The sequence below is a fragment of the Anser brachyrhynchus genome, assembly GCF_964034855.1.
Source record: "Anser brachyrhynchus genome assembly, chromosome: 16".
NCBI classification, from domain to species: Eukaryota; Metazoa; Chordata; class Aves; order Anseriformes; family Anatidae; genus Anser; species Anser brachyrhynchus.
The window spans coordinates 1,889,990-1,912,480 of record NC_137734.1 but is presented as its reverse complement, the minus strand read 5'-3'; the positions used below and the strand labels follow the sequence as shown (position 1 = coordinate 1,912,480).

Genomic DNA, 22,491 nt, shown 5'->3' with positions numbered 1-22,491 from the left:
CAGCTGCGACGTTCCCAGCGGCGCGCTGAGGATCGGCTCCATTTTGTCCTTCCTTCGCGCACGGCCGGCCGAGGAAACCCCCAGGGACAGACGGGTTTTGTGCCACTGGCTCAAGCCCTCTGTGTGGCAGAGCAGGGGCCCAGCGGTGCCCCCCGGCAGGGGGCAGCCCCCCCAAAACCAGGCCGGGGGCGAGGAGCGGCCCCGCAACCGTCACCCCACCGGCGTTCCCGGCGTGGGAACAAATCCCCTGCGCTTCCTCATGTCTCTTTTGGCAGCCTCCCAAAGGAACATCAGGAACATCAGACGCAGCCCCTGATTGCTGACCGCTAACCCCGCGTTTCCCAGAGCCCGAGGGACCACCCTGAAGCGTGACGGGGGGGGGGGGGGGGGGGGGGGTGTGCGTCCTGAGCTTCCCCTGCGCCCCCCAGGCACCCTAACGTGCACCCCAGGGTGCGGGAATCGCCTGCTGCGCCCCTCGGCTTCGTTCCTGTGCCCCACCGCACCCAACGGAGTCCAACGGCACCCAGGTCTGCCCACAGCACCCACCCGTGCCCAAAGCACCCACAAATGCCCTCAGCACCCCCCCTGGGCTCCACAGCACTCACTGGAGCCCCACGGCACCCGCAGCGTCCCTACTGACCGTACAGCACCCACCCGAGTCCCAGAAGCACCCACACGTGCCCTCAGCACCCAGCGGAGCCCCACAGCACCCACCCGTGCCCACAGCACCCACACAAGTCCCACGGAACCCCCCCCCTCAGCCCTCAGCACCCCCTCGAGCCCCACAGCACCCACTGGAGCCCACAGCATTCGTACCTGCCTCGCAGCACCCACACGTGCCCTCAGCACCCCCCTGAGCCCCTCAGCACCCACTGGAGCCCCTCAGCACCCACACATGCCCCCAGAGCACCCACCAGAGCCCCTCAGCACCCACACGCCTCCCTCAGCACCCACAGGAGCCCCACAGCACCCACCGGAGCCTCACAGCAACCCCCCCCCCAAGCCCCTCAGCACCCCCCCAAGCCCCTCAGCACCCACTGGATCCCCACAGCACCCACAGGAGCCCCTCAGCACCCCCCAGCCCCTCAGCACCCCCCAGAGCCCCTCAGCACCCGCTGCATCCCCACAGCACCCACAGGAGCCCCTCAGCACCCCCACGGAGCCCACCCGGGAGCTCCCGGGCCCCACAGCACGCACCCACCCGTGCCCTCGGCACCCATCGGAACCCCTCAGCACCCCCCCGAGCCCCCCGGCACCCCAAGGCCCCTCACGGCCCCGCTCCCCCCGCACTACAAGTCCCGGGGAGCCCCGCGGCAGCTCCGCCCCGCCCGGCCCCGGCCGCGGCCCCGCTCCCGGCCCTGCCTCTCCCCGGTAGCGCCATGGCCGCGGCCCCGGCGGCCGAGGGGGCCCCGGCGGCCCCGGACGGCAGGTACCGGGGGGGGGGGGGGTTACCGGGGGCCTGGGGAGGGGGGGGGGGGCAGCCCGGGGGCTGGGGGCGGCGGGGAGCGGAGCCGAGGCAGCCCCAGCCCCGCCGGGGCCTCCCGGGGCAGAGCAGCGCCGGGGAACCGGGCACGGGGGGGGGGGGGAGCGGGGGGGGTCCGGCCCTAAACCGGGCTCCGGGGGGCTCCGTTCCCGTCCCGGGGGTGTCGAGGGGGCTGCGGGAGGTGCCCGCGGCCTCGGCAGCGTGCGGGAGGTGCCCGCGGCATGCGGTGCCCCCGGGCCGGGGCGCGGGTGCGGAGCCGTCCGTCCTGCGGGGGTCCTGAATTTATTTTTGGGGGGGGGGGGGGGTGTCCAAAGTTTTTGGGGGGCTTCTCCCGGCATCGCTACGGCTGGCCCCGGCCCCATGGCTGGGGAAGAGCGAGGGGTCGGCGCGTGTCGGGGTACGAGTGGTTGCCTGGGTGCGGGGCCGAAGGTGGGGGTGGCGGCGGTGCCCTTCTGGGGGACGGGATGGGATGGGATGGGGACAGGGATAGGATGGGATGGGATGGATGGAACAGGACGGGACGGGACGGGATGGGATGGGATGGGATGGGATGGGATGGGGACAGGGATGGGGACAGGGATGGGGACAGGGATGGGATGGGATGGGATGGATGGAACAGGACGGGACGGGATGGGATGGAAGGAATGGACAAGATAGGATGGGATGGATGGGATGGGATGGGATAGATGGAACAGGACAGGATGGGATGGGATGGACGAGATGGGATGGGATGGATGGAACAGGACAGGATGGGATGGGATGGGACGGGATGTGGGGCACAGGGCACCGCGGGGTTGTGTAAGCCACCGGCACTGACCGCCGGGCTGCGGTGGAGCTGCCTGCACCGGGTGCAAATAGCGGCGAGCTAATGGGATTGGAAGAGGAAGGTGTTCCCCCTGCCCCGCTGGGTAATTGAGGTCCTCCGCGAAGCGCGGGGGGCTGCGTCCGTCCCTGTGCGAGACGTGGGGTGAGGTGGGGGCACCAACTTCGGTGCTGCTCGGGTTTGCAGGGGCACCCCGTGCCCCTGGGGCTGCCTCCGTTCCTCAGCTGCCTCCATCTCCGCACCTCCTCTGTCCCGGCACTTTGGGCTTCCCAGCGCCTTTCTTTGCGTGCTCCCTCCAAGAGGTTTGCTCCCCAGCCTGGCAGGCAGGCGGGACCCAGCCCCGCTCAGCGCTCAGACGAGGGGGCCCTGGGGCAGCGCAGCCCCGCGGGGCGCAGGCGAGCGTCCTTGCCGTGCGCCAGGCTGTAGCGACGCCCTGAGGCCGGCACGGCTCCCTGTGGGAAGGATTGGACCCGTCTCAGTCGTCTCAGTGCTTTGCCGTGGCCCTTCCCCAAATCCCAAGGAGCCTTGGAGCCACCCCGTGCCGGCAGGCAGAGCCCAGCAAACTGCACCCAGGGGTGGCACCGGAGCCGATCCATCCTCCCGCGAGCACCGCTCGTCTTTGGCTTGGGCCCCCCCTGAGCTCTCCCTGGGACCCGATGGCGACGTTTGGGTTGCGGTGAGCAGCAGGGGAAGAGCCGCCGGCGGCTCTGCTTCATCCCGGCACCCCGGGAGAGGCGAGGTCCCGAGGTCTGCGCCGCCTCTCGTGGAGAACGTCCTCATCTCTGCCCCCCGCAGCAACCTTTATGCGTTTGGACCGGCTCGCGCTTGCTCTTTTATTTAAGGTATTTGGTTTTTAGGCTGAACACTTCCTTCAGCCTTCTGTTCCTTCAGCCCTTCCTCGCGGGGCGAAGGGAGCTGGAGTGGCCGCCCCAGCACACCTTCATCCACCATCGCCACGTCGCCTTTTTCTCGCGATGTTAAGTCCAGCTCCCCGGGCCCTGCGATTACAGACTGGATTTGCGCTTGAAAAAATCTTCTAGAAGGAAGGAAAAAGTCCGAAAACATTCGCCCTGCGTGAGAGCTCAGGAACCAGGAAGCGAAGGAGCACGCCCAGGGCCCAGCCCGCAGCGCCCTCGCCGTGCCGGCAGCCGCGGCAGCGCCCGGTGCCCGCGGTCGGACGCCGAGCCCCGGGGGCTTTTGTTTGCTGCTGGGATTAAAAATCGGCGCGGGTAATTCCCCTCCTACCTGGGAGCTGGCATGGGACGTCGAGTGAGCCGCTGGGAGCATCGGTGCCGCCGCTCGGAGGTTTTAAACAAAGGCAGGAAAGAAAAAAAGGCACCAGGGAGCGTGCGATAAGGAGCAGTGACACACGGGCAAGGGCTCCTTCGGTTCCAATTTCTGGTCCCTTTTTTTTTTTTTTTTTTCCTTCTTTTTGAGAAAGAGCAGAAATCGCTGCGGAAGAGGATTTTATTTTTAAACTCCTGAAAGCGCTTTTCCAGAGAAAGGGGAGCTCGCGCTAAAATCGCGGGACGGGAAAGGCTCCTTTGATCCTCGGTCGTTTAATTGGCTTCGTTCGGGGCAGCGGCCGGGGCCGCGTCGCCTCTCGCTCCCCTGGGTCAAATCCCGCTCTTTGGGGGCCAGCTCGGCGTTGTAGGGCGAGGAGGCAGCCGCTGAGACCCGGTTCGGGGTCCGGCTCTCCCGTGGCGGTCCCGTTGCCGGCTGGGGAGCACAGGACGCACGGACACCGGCGTCCCCCGCACCTCCGGAGCGCGCCCCCCGGTGCTTCGGGGCCAGAGGAAGGTCCTGGCCCAGCTCCGCGCCTCCCCCTGCTTGGTGCCGGGCGAACATCGCCCCCGCTGCCCCCGGTCCCCCAAAAAACGTGCCGGCTGCGTGCTGGGCACGGAGGTGGCCGTGACTTTGTGGGCGATTTCTCAGGCGCCGCAGGAAAACGAATCCGCGGGCTGCTGGTGGAGGGGGGGGGGGACGAAGGGGGGCAGCGGGACGGCCGCGAGTGCAGGCGGCCAGGCCCCGAGCGGCGGCGGCGGCGTTATTCTTAGCCACCCCGGGGTGTTGAGTTTCGAGGGCTTGTTTACTGCGGGGCTGCCGAGCTCGTGGGGGCGGCGAGGGGCAGCTCCCCCCCCTCCACAGCCGGGCACCGCAAAGGGGGGGTCAGATCCAGCCGGCCCCCACCTTGGCGGCTACAGGAGGGTGGCAAACCCCCACCGACAGCCCTGGTGCGGGCAGCACCGAGCCTCGTGCAGCCCCGTGGGTGCCTGCTCCATCCCCCGGTGCCCCCCCCCGGGGACCTCCCTCGCTGCCCACCGCCCCCCCACACACACACACCCCGCTGCCCCCCCCCACCGCCGCCGCAGCCGCACGCTCACCACCGAGCTGCCGCTGCCCCGGGGCCGCGCGCTGAGTGTCAGAAGCAGCTGAAGGAGCCCCGGACCCAAAGCGAGGACGTTCGTCCGCTGCCGGGGCGGTTCGAGGAGGTGTCACCTCGCCCCCCGCCCCCCCTTCCCCCCCCCCCCCCCAGGCTTTTTCTTTAATCAAGCCAGTGCTATTAATATCAGGTAATGAACGTAATCTCTGGGTTAAGCTATCCTCTTATGCACGCCGACCGCTCCGCGGCTCCCAGCAGAACACCTCCACTCCGGCCCCTTTGCCCCCCCCGGGGTCCTGCTGGGGTCGGCGCCCCCCCCCCCAGCCACGCGGGGACGCTCCCTGCATGGCTCGTCCCGAAGCCTCCGAGCCGAAATTCACCCCACGAGGCTCGCGGCCATGAGCAGCCCCCCGGCTTACGCCAGCGTCCGCATATCGGGCTGCTGGGCCCTGGGGCCCGAAGGCAGGTGAGAGCTCCTCCTCTGCCCCTTTTTGGGGTGGGTTTGGGGTTTTCTTTCTTTTTTTTTTTCCTGGAGCTGTCCTGGCTGGGGGGGGGGGGGGTTGGTGGGCTGCGAAATCACAGGGGGAAAGATCGGCTTCCCCGGGGGGAGGATTTGGAAGGCCGAGGCTGGCGCCGTGTCTGCAGGGCATGGGACCAAGGAGGAGCTCCCCCCGCGCCGCGGCAAGGTCAGGTTTGGGGTTTTTCCTCGCTGGCTGCAGCAGGGGTGCCGGGACCTGGGCGTACTGCCCTCACCCGGGGGGGGGAGTGGGCACGGGGAGGGGGGTCTTCGACCCAGTTGGGCTTCTGGCAAAGCAGCGCCGGTGACGCTGGGGAGGATTCACCTGCAGCGAGGAAGGGAAACGTCCCCGAACCTGGGGCAGGCGGGGGTGGCTGCCCCCAGAAAGGTGCTGCGGGAGGGGGCTCCCGAGCCCGGGAGAGGTTTCTGTCTGTACCTGCCTTGTTCCAGCACAGGGACATGCTCTCCTCGCACGGCGGGGCTGCAGAGGACGAGGATGAGGACGAGGACGAAGGCTGTGCTCCGCTCCAGCCGTCCTGGCGAGGTCTGGCCGTGCTCGCCGCCGGGCGCACGAAGCAGCCCAGGGGCTCTGGCTATAAATAAGTCGCCTTCCTCCGGGCGCTTCCCTCGTCAGTAGGTGCAGCGAGCGGGCTTTGGCCCCGCTGCGGGGAGCTGTACAAAGCAAAAGAAGAACCGAGCAGGGGAACGAGGGAGCTGAGAGGCGGCCGGGGGCCGCTTGGCCTTCGGAGGGGAGAGCCCCGGCCTGGCAAAGGCAGCCCTGGGGGCCGCGGAGCGAGGACAGAGCCTGAAGTTGGCATTAGGAGAAAAACTGTGACCTTTGCGGGAGTCCAGAGCGGTCACTGCCCCCGGAGCCGTGTTTATCTGAGATAAATCGTGGGGGACGTCGGTTTAAGAGGTGGGGCACGGTTTACGTAAAGGTCCAGAAGCGCTTGGAGGAGAAGAGGCGAAGCGGGCGAGTGCCGGGAACGGGATTAAAGCGCTCCTTGCATCGGGGAGAGCGAGGGCCCCTCTGTTTGTGCCCCCGGTGCCAGCAGCCTGGGTGCACTGCGGGCACCTCGGGGAGAGGAAAACCTTGGCCGCTGCCCGAAATTCTGGGCACGGCCTTAGCCACGGGGGCAGAGCCTCCTCGTCGCTGCCAGGAGCTGAGCTACGCCGATCCGAGGCAGCGCGCCTTGCGGAGCCCGGCCTGCCGCTCTCCGCTCCCCGCGGGCTCCCAAACCAGGAAGCTCTTCGGAGGCTGGGTCGAGTCGGTGGCCGCGCCTGGCCTGGGGCTCGTGCTTTCAGCCACAGCATCCTCAGGCTGGGCTCGGTGCTGCGTTACGCCGGGGACGGGAGCCGGCACCTCGCGCCCCTGAGACGCCTGCAGCCCCGGAGGAAAACGGGAGAGGGAAGCGGCCCCCCCGGCGGCACCGCCGCGGCACGGCCCGCGAGCACCCACGGTCCCGGGAGAGGGGCAGGGATGCGGATGAAAGGAGCGGTTTTATTTTCCGGTAGACAGCCGTGCCTCTGTCACCTCTGCCTTCAGCGAGCCCAAACGATTTTGTTTCTGCGCCAGGTCCTCTGGGGGCTGCTGCAGCGGGTGGGGAGAGCGGGGAGAGGAGAGCAAAGCGCCCCAGCTCCGGGGATGGATGGAGCCCTCTCACCTCGCGCAGAGGGTGATTCCCCCCCAGCAGGTCCCACCCCGGGACCTTGCTTTTATAACGTGACCTCTCCGACGTGCGCGGTTCTGGGTGAGCTGGAGGCCGGGGGCTCCTACGAGCGGTGGGGGCGACGAGCGAGGCTCCGGAGGTGCTGAGCGAGGCTCCGGATGCAATTTTCACAGCCCTGGCACTTCTGTGGGAGCTCCCGGTGCCGGGGAAGGCGCTGCACGTTGCTGGGAGGATCGCACAAGGCCCCACCACGGCCGTCCCCCCCCCCCCCCGCGAGGTGCCGGCGGCACGCCGGGCGGCTTTGCGCACAGATGGCCGGTCTCAAATTTTGGTCATTATCAGGAATTATCCTAAAAAGGGCTGCGGGAGAGGAGGGGACTGATCTTCGTACCGAAACGGCTTAAAACCGAGCAAAAAAAAAAAAAAATCTATAAAGCCCTGCGGTTTAAGCCCTTCTGGCCGTTCGGTGCCGGGGCTCCCCGAGCTGGCGGAGTTTTTATCCCCACCCGGCGATTCCTCGAGGCGCCTCGCGGTCGTGCCGGGGGGGGTGGCGTTGGAGGGCAGCCCTCGGCCTCACAGAGCCCCGGGTGTCAGGGGGAAAAAAGCCCCGTTTCCCAGCCGGGATCCGTCCTGCAGCGCTTGCCCGGCTGTGCAGAACTTGGTGCCCCCGGGGGAGCCGCAGCGGGTGGAAATCGTCCTCCCGCTGCGGCTGCAGCTTTATCTCCTGGCTGGCCGCCGCTTTATCGCCTCGCGGCCGCCGCATCCCACTGCCAAGCGCAGAGCCCCCGGGCTCCCCCCGCTCCCGGCCCTCCCCGCCGCGGGAGGACAGATCGGGGAGAGGCTTTTTACCAGCTCCAGGGCTCCAGCCCTGCCCTGCCCACGCGGCACAGCAGGCACAAAGAGCTTTGCAGCCCCGGGAAGGGTTTTCCTCCCTGCAGCCCCAGTCTGGCTTTGGCGAGCCCAAGGGGGCTCAGCCCTAAAGGGTGGGAGCTGGGGTGAGGCTGGAGAGCTCCAAGCGGGGAGGAAGAGGGTTTGTGCACGGGGGGTGCGTGGCAGAAGCCGGCTGAGCTCTAGCTCGTGTTTGGCCTCCGGCCCTTCGGGACACCTCGCTGCCCTCTGTAATGGCACTCGGCGCTTTGGAGAGCTCGCGGTGTTTGTTTAACCCCCTTGCTCCCTGTTCCCGTCCCCAGCAACAGCAGCGCCGAGTCCTTGGACCGTCTGTACCCGGCGGTGGGGTCCTCCAAGCCGCCCCGAAAGCGGACCACGAGCCAGTGCAAGTCGGAGCCGCCCCTGCTGCGGACCAGCAAGAGGACCATCTACACGGCGGGCCGGCCGCCCTGGTACAACGAGCACGGCACCCAGTCCAAGGAGGCCTTCGTCATAGGTAGGCAGGGGCAGCGCCTGGCCCGGCACCGTCCCACCTCTGTGCCTCAGCACCCTCGTGTTAGCTTTGGAGCTCAAATTGCTCCGGCAGCGTCGGTGCTGCCCTCCTGGAGACCTTGGGGCGGGGGGTTTCTGCTTCCCTCCACGCTCCCACAACCTGCTCGGAAACAGGAGGCTGGCTCCGTCCTGAGCTGCTCGGCCTCAGGGATAGTCCTAGCGGTAATTCCCAGAGCTTGCAGGTGGGGGGGGGATGGATTAGAGCTGGGCAGACCGCAGCCCCTCCTGGCTGTTCTCACAGCTCCGTACTCGTTGCCTGAGTCGTCACGAGTTCCCAGGGATTTACCCTTGGCTGGGTCTCGTGCCAGCTCTCCCCTTGTTACACAAGCATCACGTGAACGATGCACGTGGCTGGCAGTTACAGCACGCCGGGCGTTTCAAGGATAACCTCTCGTGGCGTCTCCCTCTTGACGTGGCCCCAACCCGGTGCATCAGAGCGGCCCCTGGGCCCTGCCTGGGGTCGGAAGGGAGGTCGTGGCTTCGTTGGCTTCCTCCCTTTCTCTCTGGCAGGCCTGGGAGGAGGCAGCGCCTCTGGGAAGACCACGGTGGCCACCATGATCATCGAGGCTCTCGACGTCCCCTGGGTGGTGCTGCTCTCCATGGACTCCTTCTACAAGGTGAGGCTGCCGGGTTCCTCGGGGCTGCCGTGGCGTTGACCCCCCCCCCGGTGGGGAAACGCGGCGTGGGTTCAGCGACAGCCTCCTGCTTCCCCTGGCCCCGGGGTGTTTGGGGCAGGAGGAGTAAAGGCTGCCCCAGGGGGGGACGGCCACGCGCCCTGACCTCGTCTCTGGGGACAGGTATTGACCAAGCAGCAGCAGGAGCAGGCGGCCAGCAACGACTTCAACTTCGACCACCCCGACGCCTTCGACTTCGACCTCATCATCGCCACCCTGAAGAAGCTGAAGCAAGGCAAGAGCGTGAAGATCCCCATCTACGACTTCACCACCCACAGCCGGAAGAAGGAATGGGTATGGGACACCGAGGGGCGTGGGACGGGGTTGGGGGGGGGACTGCCAGGGCGAGAGCAGGGTGCTCTTGGCACCCCTGCGCCCCACTGCGTGTCCTCGTGGGTCCCTACAGCCTGCTGGCAGAAGCTGGCACGTTGCAAGGGCAGCGGGCTGCGTGGAAGAGGACAGCTGCAGGGATCCTCCCTGCGGCATGTGCAGTATCCCACCAGCAGCTTTTTGGGTACTCCTAGTCACCCCAAAGCCTTGGAAATAGAGAAGGAGCTGGGCGTTCTTCTGTTTTTTTTTTGTTTTTTTGGTTTTTTTTTCTGGAATGGGGTATCTCTGAACTCTAACCGCGTCAATTCTGCCTCCGCAGAAAACCCTGTACGGTGCCAACGTGATTATTTTTGAAGGCATCATGGCGTTCGCGGACAAGGAGCTCCTGAAGGTGAGCCGTGTTATCACCGCACGTGGCAGGCAGTCCCAGCACCCTGTGTGCTGCCGGGGGGCTCCTGTCCTCCCACGGCTCCTGTCCTCCCTAATGCTGAGCCTCCTGAGGCTCAGCAGCACGGAGGTGGCCTTCTCATCCAGGTGAGCCCAGCTGCCGCGTCTTCAGCGTGCAGGAGAAATAGGCCTGGGCTCTGGTAGCAGCAGGGGAAGGGCCCCAGGGTTTAAGCAGAGGCCTTGGTCTCTGCCATTCGTGTCCAGGAACGCAGAGCCAAGCGGTGACCTGGTCCCTGGCAGCGACGGCGCGTAAATACGACCCGAAATAGCACACCTCTGCGCCGCACGTCTCAGCTTGCACAGCCAGAAGCAAAGCTGGCTGAGCTTCTGCTCCGCACAGGCTTGTGTTCCCAGGGCGGACTCATCCAGCACTTCAGGCATTCCTGGGAAGTGTTTGGATACACGAAAAATGCTATAGGGGGGGAGTGAGCCGCGCACAAGCTCAGCCAAGCTCAGTCTAGGAAGTTTCCTCCCCTGCCAAGTGAGCGTTTGCGCTGCGCTTTCGTGGAGCAACGATGACCTCCAGTGGACAGCTGGGTAAATCCCCGAGGAGCGTTTCCTCCGAATATCCCTCAGCTCTGTCTCTGGAGGCTCGGGGCAGTGTCACGGATCCCGGCCCCAGAGCTGACCTGCTGTGCCTGGCTCCCTTCCAGCCGCGGGAGCCCGCGGCTCCCGGGTTAACCCATTGGTCTCCGTCCTTCCATCCCCTCCTCGCTCTTAAATACCATCCCGCCAAAGCGCTGGGAGTGCTTAGAGACGTGCTCTGGAGCAGGACAGGTCCCTGGGGGCAGGCGGCAGTGTCTGCACTGGCAGCGTTCGCAGAGGCAAAGCTCGCTGCAGCCCGGAGCCGTGCAGGGCAGAGCCCAGCTCGGTCGGAGCCGTGCTGTGCCTTGGGCTCAGCCTCCTGGCCGTGCCTGCTGGAGGTCAGCTCCTGTTACATGCTCAGCCCGGTGGGATTTCTTCCCTCCCCTCTTGTTCCAGCTCCTGGACCTGAAAATATTCGTCGACACGGACTCGGACATCCGCTTGGTGCGCCGCCTGCGCAGGGACATCAGCGAGCGCGGCCGTGACATCGAGGGCGTCATCAAGCAGTACAACAAGTTCGTCAAGCCCGCCTTCGACCAGTACATCCAGCCCACCATGCGCCTGGCCGACATCGTCGTGCCCCGAGGTACTGCCACGTGCCTGGGTCCTGAGCGGGACCTGGGAGACGCCGTCCCCCTGCCCTCAGCTCTGCCACCGGCGGGCGAGGACAGGAGGGTGGCTGTCCCATGGCAAAGCGAAGGTTTTTGCAGGCGAGCGTCCCCAGACACTGGCCAAAAGCAGGTTCCTGGGGAATTCGTGCTACTTTTCCCTCAACTAGTCCTGCCCTACAAGCACCTGTAGCTTAGCAATTTAAAAAATAGAGGTGACTTCTAGATGTTCAGTAATAGATTACCAAACAGCAATGTAGTAACAGCAGGATTGTCTCCTGCTGGGTGATGCTTTGCTAGGGAAATGGGTAGGGTGTGACTTTGAACATAGCGGGGAACTTGGGGAAGAAGCTTGTTTGAGGCACGGTTAGCACTGTGGACCTCACCAGGCCTTCTCTGTTCTGCTTTTGCTTCAGGGAGTGGAAACACGGTGGCCATCGACCTGATCGTCCAGCACGTCCACAGCCAGCTGGAAGAGGTAAGAGCAGCCTGCTGCCCGTGCGGGAGTGCTGGGGCGACCCTCGCTGCGCAGCGGGGCGCTGGGTGCCGAGGTGGGGAACGGGATGGCTTCCCTCCGTGCTCCTGGGCTGTCCCCATGAACTCCTCTGAGCCCTGCTTCTCCAGGCCGGAGGAGTCTGCCTCGTCCCGGTGCTCTGGTGAGCACAAAGCCACTCTGCACGCTGCGGTCCCGCAGCAGCCTCCATCTCCCCGGGACAGCAAGTCGTCCACGGACAAAGCAGCCATCCTCGAGTGACCCGAGGGATGCGCCCTCCTGCGTCCAGCATCACGCCAAGCCCTGCAGCACTCCTGCTCTCTGGCTCTGGCTTCTCCTCTTGGCCCCCTGCAGCCACCGCTGCACTCTTTCCAATCCACAGCCCGGTTTCCCACTCGTTGGGTGCATCCCATGGGTAGCAAAACCCGAAGTCTTGTCCTGTTTCACCCCCAGCCTGAGCCATGCCCTTCCCCGTCGCTGGCTTTAGCAGGTCATCTTTTCCATGTCCTGGGCTGGTCCTGACCGGGGGGTTTGAGGCCAGGACCCTCCCATCAAAGGACACTGCTGTGCTGCCATTTCCCGGGCAGCGCAGCCCCCTCCTGCCCCACGGTGCCAGGCTGCTTTGTAGCTTTCATGTTCAAGCTGTGAAGATGCTCGGGGCGATGCTCCGGGAGGTGGAAGCAGCGCAGCCTGGGGACGGAGGCACTCGAAAGCCAAGGGCTCGGTTCCTGCAGGAGCTGTGCAGCCTCTGGTGCCTGTGACAGCACCGTGCCTCCTGTGCCTGCCCAGGGGAGGCTGCTCCGGCACAAAACCACGGTGGAAGGTTCCCCTGGGGACACCCCAGGGCTGAACTCTGGCAGCTCAGGAAGCTGCTTTCTTGCTAAACCGTGCTCCTAGGGCACAGGAGCAAAGCCCAGAGCCCTGGCATCATCGCTGGCGGCAGGTTGAGGGGGGCGTCAGGCCAGGCAGGGGGAACGGAAGTTTTCTTCCAGCCCCCGAGACGTGGCAGGGAGAGCTCCGTAGCCAGCAAATGCTGTCGGCCAGGTGAGGGGTTGGATGGGGGGCTTACGTTTACCTGGGGAGGGGAAGAAGGGGGAAAAAGCTACATGGGAATGCAGGAAAATATTCCTATTTTTCCTTTTCTTTTGTCTTGAAACGACCGTGTGGTGTTGACAATGCTTAATACCGGTTGCGTTGTGTCTTTGTGTTGCTGCCGCAGCGTGAACTCAGTGTCAGGTAAGAGCCCCTCACTCTGTCCTGTCTGTGCAGCCCGAGGCATTTCCAATGCCAGGCACTGCTTGGCCTAACCCCGACCCGCTGGCGAGACCGACAGCTCACGAAACGCATGGCAAAAGGCTGCCGGTCCCTGCCTTTGGGACCAGCAGGGACGGGGCCGGTCCTCGGGGACGTGTCCGTGCTGCGGGGGTGCCACCGGCCTGAGAAAACTGGGGCAGGGCAGGTCTGTAGCCGGGACCCTGCAGGAAGGGGGGCTCCGCGTCCCGGGTTTTGCTCTCATTTCCCTTCCTCCTCCAAGACGAGCGGTTTTAGAGCCGCTCTCCCTCCCCAGCCCTGGGGACGAAGCCACGGGAGGGAGGTGACAGCCCCGGGTCCCTCATCGGGTGCGGGCTCTGAGCCCGCCGCAGCCCTCACCAGGGGACTAGGCGGCCAGTTCAGCCGCAGTCCAGCAGGATTGCTCATTTCCCAGTGTCAGCAGGTGGATGCCGGAGAGTATAAAGCGATTTACTTAGCCTCTTCAGCGTCTGGATCCAGGTGGGACTGAGGCTCTCTTACTTCCATTAGGCAGCCGGCTAAATTTACGGGTATTTCTGTAGGAAGCGGAGGGGATGCGGTTCTGCAGATGGGTTTCCATTTAGATCTCCATCGTTTTGTGGAGACACTTAGCGCAAGTAACCCCAAGATTTACATGTGGCATACAAAAAGCTTTTAAAATACCTTAGATGAACAGGAAAAGGCTCTCCGCTTTACTTATTTCTGCTTAAGCCATTCATTTCCTGGACTAAGCGACTGGACGTTTTATTTTCTCTCTCGTTGTTTGCTTGTTTAACACCACGGGGCCTGACATTTCCATACAAACGCTGCCGTTCCCTGCGTAAGCTTCCCTGGGTGTCTGGAAGTTCAGGTGGGAAGTTGCTCTTTAGCACAGAGAGAAGTCTGTTGCTTAAAAACTTGCAGAGATGACATCAGAGAGCAGGCTAGCGTGTGTGTATATATGCCCATATGTGTATGTGTATATATATATATATAGGATTTCCTTTCTCTCCAGTGATTTTCCTTTTTATCAAATTGGCACTCAGCAGAGGTGATCTCTGAACTTTTTGTGCACCCTATAAACCAAGTATTCAGCAATAGTTGATGCGATGTGAGGAGTGTAACGATAGCAAATTTGGAAGGATGACTCTGCCCTCTGTGGTAATCAAGGCCGCAGAGATGCGTATGCTCCGTTTCAGGCTCCTGGTTTCCATTTATGCCTTTGCCAGAGGGTCTGGAAGAAAATTCCTGTGAAAAATCAGTTTCCGCTCCCGGCGTCCCGGTGCTTTCGAAGCCGGTGCAGCTCCCGGCGGCCCCGCACAGCCCTGCGCTGGCGAGGGGAGCGAGGTGGATTGAGGGATGGGCACCGGGCTCCGTGCTCTTGGGGTGCCATCGAAAACAATTCCCCGTCCTGAGTGGCTTCATCCAAATGTCACGCTTGTCGTTCCGATGCCACCGCCCTTTGGTGGCCCTGGGGATGCAGCCGGGCCTTTGTGGCCGGTGGGATAAAAGCTGGGTGCTCCGACCTGGCCTCAGCTCGAGGTGCTGTCCTGGTCCTGAGGGTGGCTGGGCGGGCAGGGAGTGCCTCTCCCTGACCCCAGCAGGTCGAATCCTTCCCTCTGAGCGCGGCGAGGCCCCGGCCCAGGCTGCCCGGAGGAGCTGGGGGTGCCGGGAGGGGTCGTGCCCACGGCAGGGGCAGGAGCTGGGTGGGCTCTGAGGGCCCTGCCAGCCCAAACCGACCTGTGGCTCTGTGAAATGAGTGAATTCTGAGGAGACAAAGAGGATGGTGCAGCCTGCAGGCCTTCCTCGGCCACCGCTGGCTGCCAGGAGCGCCTCCACGTCCCCGCGCGGCCCCTCAGGGAGCAGGCCGGCTCTCGGTGGCTCTGCAGTCGGGATGCCTCCCGTCTGGCTTCCCTCACGTTTAACCACGGCGGCGCAGGAGGCGCGATTACCTTCACGTGCCCCCTTTCCGCCCACGCCCGGGCGTTTCTCCTCGTGCCCAGCAGCAGCAGCGGGACCCGTGGGTCCCTCGGTCCTGTTTTCTGTCCCTCCTGCCCTACCGTTTTAGCAACAAACCCGGCTCTCGGAGCCGCCGCTCTTTTCAGCTGCCTTTCCCTCGCCGATCGATCCTTCTTCCGCTCCAGGTCTCGATCAGCTTGGCGTGCCCTTTGCCAATTGTGTCTTTAAATATCAGCCCGTGGTGCAGTTTTAATAGCCCTTGTTTGAAATGTCAGCCGTGAAAGCCAGCTGCTGTACGTGTTTGAAATGCCTTGACTGCATCAGCTCCTTTGTAGCTGGATGTCTCTTGTCTGCTTCCTGTTTGATAGCGTGCTCGACAAAGAGCTGATGTTCCCTGAAGCCTTCCTGGGCGATGGTCACCCCCTTTCTCTCTTTCTCTTCGTCTTCTTTTCTTTTTTTTTTTTTTTTTACCTTCAAACCTTTTGTTCTGGGGGGGAAAAAAAAAATTTAAGTTTCCAAACTGAGACGTTTTCTTGACGTGCTCATGGGCTGCCTGTCTGAATTTTCCGTCGCCGTCCTGCCCCAACGTGGGGGGGGGGCAGGAAGCTCGCAGGCAGGCTGCGGGTGCCGGCTGCGGGGACCGGCCGCCTCCAGCCCCCCTGGGCAGGGCTGAGACCCCCCCCAGCCCCCTGCCCGCGAGCCCCTCTGCGAGGATGGCAGGTCCGGGTGAAGGTCCCGAAGGTCTTCCCGCTGCTGGTGGTGGGTTCAGGGCTGCCTTTCTCCAGTGCTCCCAGCGCTCTCGGCTCTCCGAGGCTGGGGCAGAGCCCCCCGCAGCGTGCCAGGAGCGGGGCAGCCCCGCTGGCGTGCGGGGCGGGTGGGACGAGGCTTGGTTTTATGCACTTGCTTTGGGATTGCGGCAGTTCGAGGAGCCCTGGAGGCGTCGCCCCACAGCTCCAGGAGCTGCGGTACCGGCTGGGACAGGGATGTGGCAGTCCCTGCGGTGGCACCGGGGCGGTGACGTGGGACAGGGCCGTATCACTTGGAGCCGGGGCGTGGAGAGCGGCGATGACGTGACCTGGCCAGCGAGGAAGGGGCTTTGGAGGCTGTATGGTGCCGGCCCGGGCACTGGGCAGCTCCGAGAGATCACTTAGGGCTTTTTTTTTTTTTTTTTCCCCCCCTTGGACTAATGCCGGTGCTTTCTCCTTTGTTCCATGTCGTGTCTGTCCCTCTCCCCTTAAAACTCTGGTGTTTCCCGTCTTGTCTCCCCGAACGTCCCTCCCACCCGGTGACCAGAGGAAGCTGCGCTGGGATATGTGAGGAGACAAAACCGCTCACGGCGGTGTTCGGGGTGTGCCACTAACCGCGGGGAGCGGGGCGAGGGCTGCGCAGTGGGAGCCGTGGCACTAACCCGGGCGGGGGTCTCCGGCCGGGCTGCACACGGGGTCCCGCTTCGCTGGGGGGCTTCGCGGGCCAAACCGGGGCTTGGGGGGGGGGGGGGGGCTGGGGGGGTCCCAAGAGTTTGTTTTTTTTTTTCTAACCCCATAAATGAGCCCTGCCGCTCAGCAGCACCGCAGGGAACGGGGTTGCGCGCAGACCTCGCGGCGCCCGCACCGAGCACCAGCACCGCGCGGATGTCGCAGGATGGGTGCGGGAGGCTCGGTGAGAAGCCGCCGACGGCGCTTCCTCGGGCACAAGCCCCCCCAGCACGGGCTGCGGTGGGCGTCTGCGACCCCAGCACCGGGGCCGCTCCGGTTTGGGGGACGGCGGTTTCCAGCCCAGCAAACCCCGCTGGGGCCGGGAGAGGAGGGTGCGGGTGCCGTGCCGGGGGCTGATCTCTGCCCCCCACCCCGGGAGCAGGCAGCAGCGCTCACCCCTTGCATCGGTGGCTCACGCCGCGTGGGTCAGTGTTTTTGGGGGCCAGGAGGGGGTCCGGCAGGGCTGGGTGGTGGCCGTGTCCCCAGGACCTGTCCCTGGGCCAGGTCCCGCAGGAGGAAGGGAGGGGGCAGAGCTGCACGGTGCTGCTGGCAGCGCGGTCCCAGCGTGGGGCGTATCCCCGAGAGCGGCTAACCTGAATTTTGGGGACTAACGGAGTGAGCTCGCTTCGCTGACGGCTGGTGTGGGGCCTTGAGGGCTGCTGGTCCCAGAGGGGTGGGGGGGGGGCTCGAGGCAGCGTGCTGGGCTGGGAGCCCCCCGAGCCGGCCTCTCCGGACCCGCAGCGGGGGCACAGCCTGCCCCGTGTGCTCCGCGGTGGCCGCGAGCTGCCTCAGCTCTCAGGAGCGTTCCCCGCGTGGGGGCTCTTGGCTGGCAAAAGCAAGAAGGAGCCCTTAAGTTCCCCCAGGCCTTGGGAATGTCTCGTTTGGCACCGACCGGGAGATGGCTCTGTGGATGGAGGCCTCAAGCCATCGAGCCCTGCCCTCCTCCATTCCTACCCAGTCATCTTCTCTGCCTTCTTCTCCGCTTGTGTGCCTCTGTGTGCGTGTGTGGGCAATTAATCCAGGTTTCTGCTTGATTGGAAATCTTAAATCACCCGGTGCTTTTGTCTGTTTGCTCTCTTCTCCTCCTCCCCGACATCTCTCTGACCGGACGCGGCCGCTGGCACGTTTGTGGTGTGACGTGTGGCTTTGTGACCCCCAGCCCTCCTCCCAGACAAAGTCTCGCTTGCCCATCCCGCCCGGCCTCCTGGAAGCCAAATGGCTGTGACCTTCAGCTCGTTACTGCCGCTCTCAAACCGAGAGGTGACTAATGGGGCTCCATTGTGCGCTTCCCCGTGAATGGTGTTCCCTTGATCCCAGAATAGCTCCCGGCCCTATTCGTTATGTGGAGATGAGTCACACGCAGCCGGCTCCTGGCCGGCGGCAGAGCCTTGAAGCTGTTCCCAATTCGGTATCAGCCCGAGCAGCCCTTAGCAGCAGGCCGGATGCGCTCGGAAGCTCCCGGTGCAGCCAGCGCTGCGGCACGGCCCCGAGCGAGCCGGGGCACGGCCCCGCGGGGCTCGCCTGGCCCGCATCCGATGCTTGGCGCTTGTTTTGGTGGGACAGGGACCGCTGCGATGGCTCCTCCTCACCCCGTGGGTCGAGGATCCACCGCCGGGTCCGGCTCCCGAGCAGGAGGGCGTTCGGATTTTGTTTTCTTGGTAAACTCCGAGCACCCAACCCCTGCCCCTCCGCCACCCTGGGGTCCCGGGCAGGGCTGGCCGCTCGTTCGGCTCGGCCAGATGGCCTCGGTGTGCGTTTGCAGGAGATTTGACATCTGGGAGGATGGCTCCGGCCGTGTGCTGTGCACCAGCCCTCGGGCAGCCTCGCCCAGAGCCCTTCTGAACCGGGTGTTTGGTTTTCAGGGCCGCCCTGGCCTCTGCCCACCAGTGCCACCCTCTTCCGCAGACCCTCAGCGTGCTGAAGAGCACCCCTCAGGTGAGGGGCATGCACACCATCATCAGGTAAAGCCCCCCCCCGGGGCAGGATGGGGCTCGGCTGGGGTGGGCTTGGCTCGGTTTGGGCTCCCGAACCCCCAGAGCTCAACCTGTGCCCTGCCCCGGGGCTTGGGGACATGGGACGGGGGAGCTGGGAGGGGGGCCTGGGTGCAGGAGCGTTGCTGGGGGTGCTCTCAGAAGCACTCACTGGCTGGAAAGCGCTCCCTTATCTTGCCAGCGATTTTTCTGCTTTTTACCTTAGAACTTTTTACCTTAAAACGCCTTAAAACTCAGCCTGCGGGCCCCGTGCAAACAAGAAGCCGACAGCCAGGCGGGGCAGGGGCTGCCCTCCTGCACACAGCCCCTGCCATGTGCTGGGGGGGAGGAACGCGTTTCGGTCCCCAGCTTACGTTTCTTTTCCTTCCCCTCCAGAAACAAGGAGACCAGCAGGGACGAGTTCATTTTCTACTCCAAGAGGCTGATGCGGTTGCTGATTGAGCACGCGCTCTCGTTTCTCCCTTTCCAGGTGGGTTCAGGGCTGTACCTGGGTGACGATGCCTTGTCCAGCCTTGCTTTCCGAGGGGCCAGACCAGCCCCTGGCTGTCCCCCTGGCACCAGAGCTCCTCTGAGAGCCGCGTCAGTGCCTGTGGTAACACTTTTTGTGTGTTTTTTTGTAGAGTTGCACGGTCCAGACCCCTCAGGGACAGGACTACGAAGGGAGGACATACAGTGGGAAGCAAGTAAGTGGGAGCAAAAGGTACTGTGTACTCAAAGTGCCAGGTGGGGCTATGCTGAAAGCCCTCTGCCCGCAGGGGAAGGACAGCCCCAGCCTTTCAGGGCTTCCACCAGGTCTGGGGTTGGTGCCTGCTGCCACGAGTACGGTACCGTGTATCAGCAGTGTCACCGTGCCACCGCTGCCGTCGCGTTTTGGGAGGCAGCCCGAGCCAGGAGCAGCACAGACCTCTCCGGGAGCGCTTTGGGGTTGCCCGTGAGAGATCCCCAGTGTCGAGGCCCAGTGGCACACCGTGTGTACCTACAGCATCGCGCCTTCCTGTTTGTCTTTCCCATGCTGCAGATCACCGGGGTGTCCATCCTGCGGGCGGGCGAGACGATGGAGCCAGCGCTGCGAGCTGTCTGCAAGGACGTGCGCATCGGGACCATTCTCATCCAGACCAACTGCAACACGGGCGAGCCGGAGGTAAGCCCCGGGGGCCTGGGCTGCCGAGACGTCTCCTGCCCGCTGGGGTGCACGCAGGGGCCGGCTCGGGTATTTTCTGAGAGCTCTTCGGGGATCTGAGAGTCGGTCTGCATTGGGGGTGAGCGCTTAGGGAGCGAGTGCTTTGAATGCTGCCCAAGTGGGCTTTGCCAGCACGTTTGTGCACCAAGGGGCTGGTTTGCTGCCCACGTGTCTGCACCAGCACCTAGCAGCTTGGGTCCCAGGGACGGAGAGGCACGAAAGATCCTCCCCTCCTCTAAAAGAAGGGCTGGGGTTGCTGCGTTTGCTCCACTCTGCGCATCAGGAGAGACCCCTGCGTGAAGCCTGCAGCCCTCCGGAGCTGATCTCGTCTCTCTCTCCCCCCTGCCCAGCTCCACTACCTGCGGCTGCCGAAGGACATCAGCGAAGACCACGTCATCCTGATGGACTGCACGGTCTCCACAGGCGCAGCAGCCATGATGGCAGTGCGGGTGCTGCTGGTATGGGGGGTATCAGGCGGGTGCGGGGCCGGAGGTGGGCTTTGCCCCCAAACAAAGTTCGAAGGGCCAGCTGCAGCCCCTCCGAGGGGTCTTTCACTGAAGCTGTTCCATCCTCGCAAAGGAGGCTGTTGTGGGTTACAGCAAGAGCTGGAGTGACTCTGAAAGCGCCCTGACCCTGGCTCCTCGTCCCACACACCTCTGTGCTCTCTCTGTGCCTCTCCTGTAGGATCACGATGTCCCAGAAGACAAGATCTTCCTCCTCTCCCTGCTTATGGCAGAGATGGGTGTCCACTCAGTCGCCTACGCTTTCCCCCGGGTGAAGATCATCACCACAGCTGTGGACAAGAAGGTGAATGACCTTTTCCGGATAATCCCTGGCATTGGTGAGTACCTGGGGGTAGAAATGAGCAGTTTCAGAGGAACTTTCGGTGTTTCTGGCCCACTCCCCAAAGAGGTGAAGCCCTGCTTGCCAGCAGCAGCTTAGCCTTGCTTTAGTCTGGCCTTGTTTTATTGAGGGCCTCTCCCAGGTCCTGCTGCCGTGCGGGTGGTGGGATCAACGTGCACGCTGAGCACTGTCAGGCAGCCGTAGCCTCGTGAGCAGAGGGAGCTGTTCCACGTGCCACGAGCCTCATCCTGCCCGAGATGGAGAAGCAAGGCTGGGGCAGCTGGGGCAGACCTGTGCCCACCTCGTTTCCTAAGCTGCCACCTGAAACAAGCTTGTCCTGAACAAGCTCACCGTGTTCTGTCTCACCTCTGCTGTGCCAGGAAACAACCCTGCTAAAACAGCCTCTGGGGTGCTAAAACAGCCTCCAGGCTGCTCCAGTTTTGCTGCTGCACAAATTTTAGTGCCGTTCAAGCTGTCGGGTAAACCTGCTTTTGTTTCCTCGCCTGCTGGGCGGCCAGCAGCTTGGAGGGGGTTGGTCCAAGGCTCCCCGCAGAGCTGCACCGTGGTTGCAATCTTTCCTCTTCTCCCCACAGGGAATTTTGGCGATCGGTACTTCGGAACGGACGCTCCTCCTGACTGGAGCGATGATGAAGATGCTCTTAGCACTTAGCTGGATGTGGAGGTGCCTCTGGTGACAGGCAGCTTCAGCACCGCACCTTAACCCCTTCTGTCCATTGCAAAGATTTCTCCTTTCTCCTCACCAAGCATAGATATTTTTTTCAAATCTTACATTGGAGATCTAGGGCATATTTTTTCAAAGATACACAAATCCTAGTTTGACTTTGTGGACAGTTGCGTGTCCCAGCATAGAGTGGAGTTAATTTATTTTAATTTAAATATTTGCCTATATAACTTATTGGAGATATTTTATAAAGAAAAATAATAAATTTTTTCTCTGGTTTTCTTGAACGGAGCCATTGCTTGTCACAGCCCGGGGCCGACAAGAAGTCGTAACCCTTCAGGACTGCCACCCTGGGAGGGGAGATGCTGAAGTGGCGGTGGATGCTGCTGAGGGACGCTGACCCTGCAGCCATAGAGAGGTTCTTGCAGCTGTGTCTTTTGGCTGTGCTGTTTACAGCAGGCTGCTCATTGCATCCCTTCAGCAAGCACGGAAGTCCTTACACCCCTGCAGCCCTGTGGAGCACGTGCCCTCAGTCCTGCTTGCTCTGAGCCTCCTCGGAGCCGGTAGGGACAGAGAGCATTTTGTGGCCTTGCTGCAAGGGTAGGATAACCCCCCTCAAACCAAGGCCTTCCTCCTGAAGCAGAGCTGGGGCAGGAGGAGAACCCACCACCCCCATTCCCCAGCTCCCTCTTCTTGCTGCCTTGCTCCAGAGGGGAAATAATGTGCTCCAGATCCAGGTGAAGGGCTGGTACCAGAGGAACAGCCGTTCCTCCTTTCTGCAAGGAAGCTGAAGTTCAGCTTAGATCACGTCACACTTCAGCTTAAAAGGCACCAAGCCCTTGTTTCAGTTCAGCAGCCAAACTGAAACACAGCTCACGCAAGCACCAGGCTGCTCTTGCTGAATCAGAGCTGCTCGAGATGCGGTGCGGCATGGGTCTCGTAACGGTCTCCAGGAAGCTGTTAGCAGGCCAGAGTAACCTCAGCGGAAGGGAGACAGCCAGCCCCAGGAGGTGGATTTAGTCAGAGCAGGCTGTGACCCTTGTGGCTGAACGCAGAGTATTTTCCCTTCCTGCCTGATTCAAAGTACCAGCGCGACATCCTTGTGCTGGAGGTAAAGGGGCCAAGAGGAGCCAGCCCACCCCTTGTCTGGGCACCCCCAGCTCGGAGCCGGCCCCTCGGGGCTAGGGCAAGGCAAGCAGCCAGGGCAATGGGACCAGGAGGGGGATGATCTGCTCAAACAGAGCCTCCTGGTGCCAGCTCAGTGTGGGCTCAGGTGTGAGGAGCCCAAAATAACTGCCACCGCTCTGTGGCACGTTGTATAAATTCTCAACTAAATTTAAAAGAAAGCACACGCCCAAGTTCCTGCAAGCACTCAGTGAAAGCATGAGCCCTCTTCTTGAAAGCCACGCTCAGAGCCAGCACTGACACTTGATTAGTGCCTGCTAAAAATAGCTCTTTGCGTAGGTGGAAGGAGAGCTCATAAGCACAAACACAGGAGGACAGGCAGACACAGGGCTTTTGGGCTGGGGCACCAGGTGAGCGATGGCACGAGGTGTGGGACAAGGGACTGCAGCTTCACCAGGCCCGTGGAGGAGCGTGGCTGCACCAGCCGTCCTGCCTCCAGGCTGCGCAGGGCCGT

The 22,491-nt window shown here is 63.4% G+C and overlaps 1 protein-coding gene across 5 annotated transcripts; it reads left to right on the top strand.

The window, feature by feature from the left end:
- The first annotated feature begins 1,307 nt into the window (after window positions 1-1,307).
- UCKL1 (uridine-cytidine kinase 1 like 1) lies at window positions 1,308-21,139 on the top strand. 5 transcript variants are annotated; one of them, XM_080558798.1, is made up of 15 exons: window positions 1,308-1,429; window positions 8,067-8,260; window positions 8,827-8,933; window positions 9,114-9,284; window positions 9,640-9,711; window positions 10,749-10,938; window positions 11,377-11,438; window positions 15,975-15,994; window positions 18,019-18,117; window positions 18,523-18,616; window positions 18,768-18,830; window positions 19,166-19,288; window positions 19,678-19,785; window positions 20,012-20,168; window positions 20,764-21,139. In XM_080558798.1, exons 1-15 carry the CDS (start codon window positions 1,380-1,382, stop codon window positions 20,838-20,840), a joined length of 1,587 nt encoding a protein of 528 aa, XP_080414924.1. In that variant the 5' UTR covers window positions 1,308-1,379; the 3' UTR covers window positions 20,841-21,139. The 5 variants fall into 5 exon arrangements, with proteins under 5 accessions (XP_080414924.1, XP_080414925.1, XP_080414923.1 ...); XM_080558799.1 differs by lacking the exon at window positions 15,975-15,994 and adding an exon at window positions 12,673-12,689; XM_080558800.1 differs by lacking the exon at window positions 1,308-1,429 and adding an exon at window positions 4,918-5,155.
- The last annotated feature ends 1,352 nt before the right edge of the window (window positions 21,140-22,491 follow it).